A 12,450-nucleotide genomic window follows, 5' to 3' on the forward strand; every position below is an offset into this window, starting at 1 on the left:
TGGGAATACTTTTCAAGGTTTAGAGAATTTGAACAGCTGTTGGACGGAGTCAGAGCAGATGTGAAGTTTATAGTGAAATAGTAGCCTTTACTGGTATGACTGACGGAAAAGAGGAAGATTAGTCCAATTTTTCCCAAGCTGTGAATTGCAAATTCTATGGGATGCAGAGAAGAGTAACAAATATTTTATTTTTTATTTTTGTTTGTTAGTATATTTATTTAATATATAATATTTACATTCTTTGTGGGAAAATGGCACGGGGACATAGCATATCTTAATTTCTTTTTTCATCTGTTTTCCTTCCCCTCCACCCATCTCTTGATCCTTTTCCTCTTGTTTTAGTACGTGTTTGCAGCATGTAATATTTCCATTCTTTGTGTGTGGTTGGCAGATATACACAGCATACCCCAATTCCTTTTATTCCATCCCCTAACTCTTTCCCCTATAACTAAATCCTCTTCCCCTTTGAAAATAAAATCTATTTCCTTACTTCCTAGTATATATCTTCTGTTTTGATCCTTAGTTTTACTCTGAGTAAAACTTTAAAGTGCAAAAACACTTTAAAGAATTTTCTGCCCGGGGCTGGGGATTTAGCTCAGTGGCATAAGCGCCTTGCCTTGCACGCAGGCAGTCGTGAGTTCGATCCCTGGTACCAATAAAAATGAAAAAGACAAAAAAAAAAAAAAAAAAAAAAAAAAAAAAAGAATTTCCTGACCAACCAGGACTGGAAAATATACTTATAAAGATACTTTTGTTTTTAACTGTTTTTTAAATTCTGAGCTTGTAAAATCTGAATAACTATCATAAATAGACAAGGCATGAAACATTTCCCAAATTTATTGAACCATGGTATTTTCTTCTTTCCTTGTATTAAGGGATTAGGATTTGTAGGAACACATTTAAGGAAAGTGACCTGAGGATGTGACAGGGCTTCTGAACCCTGGACACATCACAGAATCTCCTGTGGCACTATGAGAGAAAGAGAGAGAGAGAGAGAGAGAGAGAGACAGACAGACAGACAGGTGGACAGATGGAGTGAGGCAGGGGGAGAGATACAAAGGCAGAGACAGACAGAGATATAGAAAGAGACAGAAAGTTTTCTGGATTCCTCCCCAGAATCTGCAGCAGATTGGTAATTGCACCTCTGGATTTTATTTATCTTATTAAATTTTTTTTTTTTTTTTTTTGCAAACCTGAATTTTAAAAAGCACTACTGGAGATTCTGCTGTCCAAACAGAGCAGACAACCACCACCTGATGAAAATGGCCTTGAGTTCAAGTCCAGATGCTACGCATAATCACTGTATTATTTTTAGAAAGTGACTTCACTGAGTTGTCTTAGTTTTATCATCCGTAAAACAGGAAATCGTATATACTTTTTGGTACAAAAGAATTAAACAAAATAATGACATAAAACAATTAGTATGCAGCAGTTCTTGCTTCCAAGTTGTAATCCTCAGGAACTTCAATAAAAATATAAATAGAAAAGTTATTTGCTCTTTCAACCTTTTTTAGCTCTTGTGCCAACAATTTTTACTCATTTCCAACAAGAATAAAAGTAATTGCGATGCCTGTGTCTGTGATCCGCCTGCAGCACTTTGAACCTTTCTTGTACTTAGACTTCCAGTGCATTGCCAGCATCACACATATACTTGGTAGCCATACCCCTTTTCTTTACACTTGATCTTAGCCAAAATGCTGCAAAGAATGTTCTCGCTCCTATGTATTTTAGAAAAAGCTTCCAGTCTTTTGAACTGTTTACAGCTCTCCACTTTTCAAGAGACCATCTAATCTGACCCCCAAAATCGAAATCAGGGTAGAGGGCATAAAACAGATGATGCCATCAGGGGCGTGTGCTGTACCCTGTGCAAAGGTCCAGCATTTGGCCTGTGGCAGTTCCAGCACTCCTGCTGAGGACTTATGCAAAACACAAACCGCAAAGGTGTTTCTATTTCTATAAGAGCAGATGTAATGGGGCTTTTATAGGCATCCTAACATTTGGTGTGTCCACGCTCCTTTTCCCTCTTAATAATCCCTTCACTGCCTTGTTCCATTAAGTAAGATTTTTAACATTCATTATGGCGGGGGGAGGTACCAGAGCCTCCGGGAAGAAATGTATGTGTGAACTGACTTGGCTGTGGCCCCGAGAAGCGTCTTTGTGTGTGAATGAAATGATATAGATAATTCCAGGCTTACAAATGGATACCATTACCAAGTTCATTTGTAAGTCAGCAGTTTGGAACTTGGAGCACACTTTCTCATAAAAGAAATGTTCTGCTTGGTGGACAGAGTCCCGGGCCAGCCCACAAGAGCCTGCTTAACTCCTACTGCACCTGGAGCAGAATTGCTCCATTTTTTGAAGAGAACAATGTTTCCATGGGAACAAATTTTCAGAGTTCTACTATTCAAGAGTGAGAACCGCCAATTATAAAATTTTTACTGCACTCCTAAATTACTTCCCTTTATTCCTTTAATAAATTACCAAGAAGAGGAGTTATTCATACCACTAATTATTTCTTGAATATATTAAGTTAAAATAATACTTTTCTCTGCTTGTTTTATGCACTTTAAACTTAAAGAAAAGGGAAACTTAGAACAAGGACAGAGTTTTCTAAACACTGCTGAACTTCTCCAGACTTGGTTTCTTGACCGGTTTCCTGGCTTCTCTTCTCGTGTGCCAGGGCCAGCCAGACTGACTGAGGGACGCAGCAGTCACCGGTATGTCTGATTTTACATCAAAATTGTGTATCTGTTTCCATTTTTCTATCTTATCTCTGCTTTTACCTTAGGATTTAAAACCCTGTCTTACAATTTAATAGCAATCTGCAATAACTAAGTAATGAAATACATTCTAGGTCATACCGACCACAGGAATCAGAAACGTTTCAACTACATAATGCACAGATTATGCTGGAGGCCCTGTAAATATATCAAGGAATCATAGCCCTGGAAAGAACCTAAAAGGATTGTCTAGTCTGTTCCCTGGCTTCTAGACAAACCGACCATTCCAAACAGATGAGAGCTAACCTATATTTTAGAGAACGGCAACTTTGGCTTTAACCTTTTCTGGGTCTAACAGACCGTATAACACTAGTAAACTGTTGTTGATTTTTCGTCTAAATCCTTCCATGCACAATTACAGCTTTAATATTTTTAGTTTCTCATGTTTAGAATAGAAAAAATGTAGGTTTATCTGCGTAAAATCCCACAACCTAGTTGCACACTCTATTTTGTATTCTCCTGTCCAGGACATTCCCGAACCTCCCAGGGTCTGATCCTTCCGTTACACTTCGTTTTATGCTCTCTGGGTTTCTTCTACCTTCTTCAACAATGAAAATTAAAATCTAGCAACTTTGTATTATGAAAAGTGAGCATTGTTTTCATAGATAGGAATATTTAAGGATAGTTTGGTAAGTAGGCCCTAAAACTTAAATGCAGGGGAAAGCCAAATTTAGCAATTAAAGTAAAATCATAATACAAGTTATTTATTTGCAGTTTCTTTCTTTCTGGCAGGCAAAAGGACATAACCAGCCTAATCATATTAGCTCTTTAATCAAGTAAAGAAACCGAAGAGAATCTAGTCCTGTTAAACAATGTTAAGCATAAAATGTGGTAACTTTAAATGCCACCAACTATAATTTTTTTCAAATGAACTGAAGCAAAATAGAATTTTTTTTTTTTTTTTTTTTGTATCAAGAATTGAGCTCAGGACCTTGTGCTTGCTGGGTAGGCACTGTGCCACTGAGCTATAACCCCAGTCCACAAAATAGAATTTAAAGTCTACTTACTTGCTCATTTTTAGTCAGCCTGGTTTTGTTGTGAATGTCTGACGTGACCAAATTGAATCCATGCTTCTCTGACAAGATTCTCAGAAGCAAGACCACAGTGCGACTCCCACACTTGCCAACCCTGTTGTACACCACCTGGCTGGGGAAGGGAAGGACCTGTGAGAAGAGAGAGAAGCAGCATGAAACGTCAGGACTGAGGCACGCATGGTGTCTCCCCCAACTTCAGAGCACGTTATACCTCTCCACAGTGGAACTCGAGAGAGAATTACCCTGTCACTCGGTGTGCACCAATGCATAATACATGGAGACGAAGAGATCATTAACCTTCTTTTGTTTCTTCAAAAGTGCAATATGTAATGATATGCATTTTAATGAAAACACTTTTTATAGTCCTATGTTTTTGGAACAACTTAGTTTTGTAGTGTGATTAAGAAAAATATAATCATGTTAAAAACAGTTATAATTCACACATTATAAAATTCATCATGTAAAGTATACAATTTAGGGAGTTTTTAAGTTATACAACGATCACCACTAATTCTAGAACCTTCTCATCATCACCAAAAGAACCCTGTATCTGTTAATAACCATTTTCCATTTTCCTCATTAGTCTAGGCTCTGGATTTCATTTATTTACTTTCTGTCTCATGGTTTTGCTTACAGAATTCTGAATAAATACATAAATGAAATTGTAAAATGTGTTCTTTTGTGTCTAGCTTTTACTTAACAGAATATTTTTCTAGGTTCATCTATGTTGTAATAAGTCAATACATATGGCTGAGTACTATTACATTGTATGTATATACTGTATTCTGTTTATGCATTCATCAGTTGATGGACATGTGTATTATTTTCACTTTTTGGTTGCTGTGAGTAATGCAGCTATGAAGATTTGTGTACATGTTTTGTGTGAACATATGTTTTCAATTCTCTGAGGTACATAGTTAGGAGTAGAGCTGCTAGATCTATGGCAACCTAACATTTAATATTTTTTTTTGTGGAACAGCCAAACTGTTTTCAGTACAGCTGCACTATTTTGTATTCCCATCAGCAATATATGAGAATTCCAGTTTCTCTTCAACATTTGTTATTGCCTGTTTTTCTGTTTTTATTTTTTATTATAGACATCTTAATGGGTGTGATATGGTATCTTATTGTTGTTTTGACTTGCACTAATGACTAATGACATAAGACATTTTTTCATGCGTATTTTGGTCATTATATATTTTCCTTGGAGAAATATGTATTTAAGTGTTTTATTCATTGTAAAATTCAATTGCCTTTTTATTGGTACAGTTAAGAGTTTTACATACAAATAAATCCTGGATTTCCTAATAGATGATTTATAAATGTATTCCCCTATCCTCTGGGTTATCTTTTCAGTTTCTTTCTTGATACTGTCATTAGAAGCACAAAAATGCTTAATTTTGAGAGCAATTTATCCAGTTTTTCTTAGGTTGCTTGTGCTTTGGTGTCATATCTAAGAAACTATTGAGTAATCTAAAATCACAAAGATGTATGGATTTTTCTCCTGTGTGTGTGGCTTAATTTGAATTGTAACATTTAAATCTTTTATCCGTTTTCAGTTAATTTTGTGTATACTATGAGATAGTCTAACTTCTTTCTTCAGCATTTAGATACCAAATTATCCCAACACACTTGTTGAAAAGATTACTGTACTTTTTTTCATTTAACTGTTTAACACCCCTGTTGACAATACACTAACCATAAAATAAGGGCTGATTTTTGGATTTTCAATTCTATTCCACTGATCTACATGTTTTTCTTTATGCCACTACCACACTGTCTTGATTACCATGACTTTATTATAAATTTTAAAAGTAGGAAGGGTGAATCTCTCCAACTTTGTTTTTGATTGCTCCTAATTCTTTTACTCATTCTGGATTCCTTATATTTCCATAGGAATTTTAGAATCAGTTTATCAGTTTCTGCAAAAAAAAAAAAGAGGCCACCGAAATTCTGATAGGTCTTGGTTGCTCTGTGGAATTGAATGTACTGTTTAAAAACTAACTGACTCAAGGATTCCATTGAAATGTGAAGCAGAGATACTTTCAGACACAGTCAGTCTTTCTAGGCATATATTAGTAAAATCATCAGGGTAAAAAGACAGTTATTATAACATGTCATTTAACTTCAATTTAATTACTAAGTACCCCGTAACTGACAACTGTGGTGGCTTTAATATTCAGAGAAATCAATCATGTCCCTGGAAGGGTCCTACTCATAACTAGGCTTCCTGCTAAATGTAAACACAGTAAAAATGGTGTTTGTATGTTTGACTTTTCTGTTATTAACTAGGGTGGCTCAGAGATCACTGTGGGGACAGAGTTGCCGGCATAAAAACAAAGTTTAGTTATTCTACAGAATGAGATAACTCAATTATTACAGTAAATGCAGAATTTCTATACCTGTATTGACAAACCTGGAAGATACAGGAATTTATATATAGGTAGGTACTTTAATCCAAGAACACAGGTATCTCTCAGAGGACTTAAATAAACAACTGATTTAGTTACATAGAAATCATACTCTTAAATTGCTTAGTGAATTGATATAGGAGCAGGCTTATTATCTCTTTAGTAAGCAATGATGTTATTTACATTTAAATTCTTGGTAAATTAGGGTTTTTTTTAAAGTTAATTCCAATTTTTCTTTTGGTCTTGTGAGAAGCTCCCAAATAATAGTCACAATAATAGTCATAATTGACATTTGAATAAGAGCAGAAATCCCTACCTCACATCTGCAGCTACATCTACAATAGTAACAGAAAAGAAAAGAGAGAGAAATCTCCACTGTGACTCCATTTCCACCATTTCTCTGAACACGGATGTACAGTTGCATGGGGAGAATATTCTGGGTAACCTATTACCACTCAAAGCTTTTGGAATCTGACTGTGAGTTTCAAAAACACATTATACACCACCACAAACAAACCTCTTTTGAATTTGGAATCATCTTCTAAAACAACTTAGGCAATGCACTAAAAATGGGCAAATGAGGCAGGTTAAGTCAATGTGTTGTTGTTGAAAAAGCTGTTAAAGTGAAGAAATTGTTTCATCTTTCCTCTTGGTAGAAACAGAGGCTTGTTTATGAAGGTCTAATTTAAAAAATCATCATTTTTAGTTGGACAGCACTTTCTGGAAGATTAAGAAATTCTGATCTGCAGGCTCTGGACTGTGTAAACCTTTAAAATCCTTGTTAACAAAACTGGGATCAAATACACTGTCTTTTACTCTAGCTGTGCATTTCTCTAAAGTTCACACTAGCCAATGTCTTAAGCACTACTAACACCTAAGTGGTTCCCTCATGTGCCCTCTCCCTGCCTTCCAATTCATACCCTAACCTGCACCATCACCCTCTATCACCCCAAATCCTGATCTGTGTTTAATGCGGCTAGCGCTTTCCTTTTAATTACACCATTGCATCCTCTCAAGATCTCTGTGAGGGAGACACTATGATTATATTCTGGTGAGTAAATTGAGGCCCCGAGAGACCACTTGGCATTGTCAAGGTATAAAGCTAAAAAGTGCCACACAATGAGAGAAGTCTCAATTCTCCTGACCCCCAGGGTGATATCTCCTTTAACATGCAATAAAATGAAATGGTAAAAGGGATTTTTAATTTGACTTCTGTAACAAAGACATTGTTTCCTTTCTTAGGTCTTAATACGTATCCAGCCCCATTAAACATGCTATCTGTCAACAGTCAGGCATCACCACCAGTATCATCAGCCATTACCCAAGTGCCGGGAATGCCTGAGCAGAACCGACACAAGCCCATTAGCTCCAACTTCCACTCTGGGGACTCATTCTAAGGTCCAATGTAAGCCCCATGTGTCAGTACCACTCATGGGGAAAACAAGCAGCAGGCCTGGGGTTTCCCATTCCTCTTTCCACTAAGGTATCCCGGGCAGTAATGTGCACAGCTGCCTTGGGTATTGGGAACCATTTCCACTAAGAAAGGGGAAAAAACAAGAAGCAGTAACTTATAGGGAAATACATATAAAATCCTAAATACACTTGGAACATCTACAAGATGTGCAAACATCCTCACATGATAGATTTAAACACTGTTAAAGGATGTCAACCCAGACATGCCCATGTTCAACAGGTATTTACCAACTTTCAGGCAAGGGAACTATATCTCCCACTTGAAAGATCTTATTAGTATTTACACATAAATTCTGAATCTTTACTCTTGTTCTGGGTGTCTTGTAGAGAAGTAAGCATTGAAAGACTTAATCAACCGCACCCTAAATGATTCTTCATTCTTGACATCTATGGTTATACGAATGTTATGTCTGTGGTTTCTATTTTATGGCCAATTTGTAAAAGTGAAGGGGCTTCCAAAATATTTGACTCCATGAATTATATATTTTTATGTTGCCTGCCTTGTAAGTTCTGCAAATGCCACAAATCCCCAGAGCCTGACAGGGTTGTGTGGAGCATGCCAAATAAACAGAAGTCTTTCCAAAATCCTGAGCATAGTACTAACTACCACCAGATGACAGCCACAAGTTTACGGGCTTATCCTCTGTTTGGAATAGGGTGGGACAAAGGCGACTTTCTAGGTAAAAAGTAAACTTCGTCTGGATCAAGACTTTCATGGTCTATGACCATAATATTCCTCTGGGGGTTGGCATTGTCAGAAGAATTAATATCAATTCTGCTTTTAAGTCTCTGCAAAATTATATTTAATAGAGTACATTATAGGCTGTGATCCTTGAGCGGCTGTATATTCCAATTTCTCCTGGAACTCTAAAATGCAAATTTCTGGGCCTTATCCTAAGAGCAGCTAAATTAGACAGTCTAGGTTAAGGGTCGAGAACCTACCTCTAAAATGTTTTCCAGTAGCCTTTGTTACCAAGCAGGATTACTGCAGTGAACACTTGTTTCTGTGTTAAGTGACACAGGAGTTGCTTGTGGGCCTCTGAGCGATGACAGTGGTGAGAGGTGGCCTGTGTGACTCTATGGGATCTGGAGATCTGAGTGTTTCTTGGTCTCACTGGTGCTGATGGCCTCCATCAAAGCTGACCAGCTTCTGCTCCCATTACAGTGAAGGCCTGTGCACCCAGACAGGCTGGTTAGCTAAAGTGTAGGTTAACTGAAAGTCATACTAAACTCTGCCGAAGCATTAGACTCTAGCAGTAATGTTATGCTGAATATGAATCAACTTCCTTTGATGAGTAAAGCAGCCCTTGGTGACTTTCCAGCACCTCTATTTCACGGTGAATCACTCAACAGTGAGAAGAGTCGCAGGAAGCGCTTTCTGAGGTCTGAACTCAGTCCTGATGCTCACTGATGGAGGACTCTGAGCAGTTCAAAGTCACTCAGGTCATCCTTGTTTTAATGTTTTCCAGGACACGTCTGTGCTAAGAGACATCTGACTACACCTTTGTAATCAGTTTACTGATCTGAAAATGAGAAAGGTTGGATCATACTCCCAATCAGTGACACTGTCTTGTGAAGCTTTATTACTAATTTTAATCTGTATTTTTACCAACGTATAAGCTAGACACAGCTTAAACTTTAAAACTAGATTTCACCCTATGTCCTTGTGAAATATATTCATAAAAGAAATAAGAAAAATAAGAGTTCCAGTACTGTGTTCTGATAGCGCAGGGTTCCAGCTTGTTGGGTGTGTATAGTTCTATTTTGGAATATTTTGCATTTCTGTTGCTATCTTATTCTTGTATGGGCTTGTCATTTAATGTCTACCTCTATCTTGTATCTTTTTTTTCCCCCTCACAGTTTTAATCACTTTGAGCTCCCTGATTTAAAAATTGTCGCTAAAATCTCCCAAGATTCAGTACTGACATTATGGGCTGCTGCCTATCAAGACATCTAAGTTCATATATATATATGTATATATATATTTTCATCACGAACATCTTTTCTGCCCTTGGGCTCCTTTCTTGCATTCTAAGGGAGGGAATACACAGGGTCCATTTAATAATCCTATTTTCCCTCATCACAGTACCCTTGAATAGAAAGCTCTTCCTGTCCATAACTCTCAAATGACATCCTAGCATTTTTCAAATTATTCATAGCCCATATTCTTCAAGACGCCAAACTAAATCTGAGCTTTCACGCTTTCTCCTTTTTCTATGCTTCTACTTGAAGCAGTTCCATAACTAATGCTATCATACAAAGACAAATATAACCATAAATCCTTTCCAATCCATCTGGGCCTCTCTGCCCTTTGTGTTGTAGATAATTAATAGAGTATCTGTGTATTAATAGACTGGAGGGATGAAAACACTACTAAATGTTGTTTTGAAATAAATGGCATCACATTTATCATACCAAAGTATGCTCTTTTGCTTGTCTCTTAAATTGGTAAGAGAAGTCAATATTTAACACTAATTATATATTGAAGCTCCTTATTTGGAGTGTTATACAGTATACGAAAAAGTATGGCCAAGTGGAAAGTGCCTTGGATGACTGAGAGTTAGGAAACTGGCATTCTCCTTGGTTTTATCTCTCTAAGTAGTCAAGTAACCTTAAATGACCTGGAATAATTGCTTTGGGTCATTTCTCCTGGTGAAAACTGGAGGTACTGAGCCTGATAATCGTAAAGGCTCCTTCCTGTCCACATCTCTCAGGAGAGCTACATGATACTTACAGATATTTAACAGGATGTCTGATTGGCACCTGCAATTCTAAATATTCATTACATTCTGTTATCTCTAATGCCCTTGTCTCCAAAATGTACACCATTATGCTATTCCTGGGAACATAATAACCTGCATACTGTACCAGAATCCTCAAACAAAGAAGCAATTTCCACAAGGAACCAAAAGTAATTTTTTGGATGTGATGATTAAGCTAACGCCATTGGAGATCAGAAGTAGTTTTCAGGGGGGAAAATAACTTTCAGTTTGACGAAAAACTCAAATTTTGGAAGACATTGTGCGAATGCCACCGATGCCACAGGCAAGAAGATGGATAGCCTCAAGGCTCAAATTAACAGATGTGAAGAAAATAAATCCATTAGGAAAATTTAGATTAATTTGTAATTCTGCAACATTCATGCTTCTTTCTTTGGTCAGTACATACATGGCATGAAAAAACGAAACCTATAAACTGGATAGCTCATTAACAAGAATATTTCTAACATTCAATCCTTAGATCCATGTGTAGGAAAGTGAGCCACAGAAATGGAGGCAACACGTCATATCTATAAAGCATGACCACATGGGAAGACCGCAAAATTTGGGGAGGCTAAAATATCTGAAAGGAGTATTTCCAGGAGTTTCCATGGGACTCAGTCTTGCCTTTGTGTGTATGTCACCTGATGCACTGATAGGAGGAGCGTCTATCCATTCTTCTATAAGCCCTTTAAACCTTCTCTGTGGCATTTATACATCAACGTGAATGCAGAAACTCACAGGAGCCTAGTAGTCCTTTTCAACTTCATCTTCCTGTGTACATGTGTATATGCTTTGCATGCTTTGATGGGCTCAGAGATACTGTAAGTCTTAATGTCATGATAAGTCTGTATTTCGGTTATCTCTGACACTTTTTTATATGCTATGTATTCAGTGATCCAAAAGCCTTACGAAGCAAAACTCTGGGGAAGAGAGCTACAGATTTCCTCGTAAACGGAAGGAAAAGACTCAGAGTCTTCAAATTAGTTCTAGATCTGATATTGCACCATTTTTACTGTTAACCAATTCGATTGTTTTTCCATTTACTTCTGAATCAGAATGTGAACTTACAAAATGTACTTGGACAGCTAATCTTTCTACCAGACCCACCATATTTAGAGTGACTCTACATTTGGATTTGTGACACATTTTTTAATCACACAAAACTCCAAATAAAACTTGCCTAAAGAGATGTTTTAATTTATAAAGATATCTATGATTTAAGGTCTGTTTATAAAGCCAAGCTTTATTTCTTCATATTTGTTCCTCTTTTTAGTTACAAGTTTATACTTTGAGTCCCATATAAATTCTAATTATTATAATAAAGTGATAGAGAAATGTTTATTATTCATTGGGGGTTTCACAATTTTTTGCAGATATTGTTGGCATAGGCTAACAACTCTAAAATAGCTGCCTCTGGATGTTAGGGGGAAAAGAGTTAATTATTCTCCTTACAAACTCTACAAGGGAAGACTACCCTTTGTGTTAAAATCATACAGACCTAGAAAAACAGCTACACTTGGCTGCCAATATTCCTCTCTCATCAAGTATTATGTAGAGATTTTAAAAATCAAAGTTTAGATACATGGGTCATTATAAAATACATCATCTCCATTTGAAATGTCTGCATCAAAGTAATTTTTTGAGGTGGATTTGTGGCAATAGACTTATTCTTGGACTCAAATCATTGTAGTTTAAATTTGTTACCTGACCTTAAGGTTTTCATAACAAAACCTACACTTTAAAATAATGTGGCAGATTGGTATAGGAATGGCTTCCGACTAATCACACCTTCCTATATCCAGTCTCCTTCACTATGAACCTCTGGTCTGACTATATGAATTGTTTTGGCCAGTGTGACATTAGGATGCACAATGCAAACAGAGGTTTGAAAGGAGTTTGCCTCTGGGGCTTGATTTCTCTATCTCTGGGAGTATTTCTGCCATCACACAAACCTGCTAATCTCCAGGAGGAAAGGAATTCATATGGAACA

The 12,450-nt window shown here is 36.9% G+C and overlaps 1 protein-coding gene across 1 annotated transcript in view; it reads right to left on the reverse strand.

The window, feature by feature from the left end:
* Ust (uronyl 2-sulfotransferase) overlaps positions 1–12,450 on the reverse strand; it is a 265,424-nt gene that overhangs the window by 110,318 nt on the left and 142,656 nt on the right. Inside the window, exon 3 of the mRNA XM_063233025.1 lies at positions 3,788–3,943. Coding sequence (XP_063089095.1) covers positions 3,788–3,943 — 156 coding nt within the window. The remainder of the gene's footprint in view (positions 1–3,787; positions 3,944–12,450) is intronic.

Source organism: Cavia porcellus, unplaced genomic scaffold (assembly GCF_034190915.1).
Source record: "Cavia porcellus strain 051 isolate PalLab524CR breed Dunkin Hartley unplaced genomic scaffold, mCavPor4.1 scaffold_22, whole genome shotgun sequence".
Classification (NCBI taxonomy): domain Eukaryota; kingdom Metazoa; phylum Chordata; class Mammalia; order Rodentia; family Caviidae; genus Cavia; species Cavia porcellus.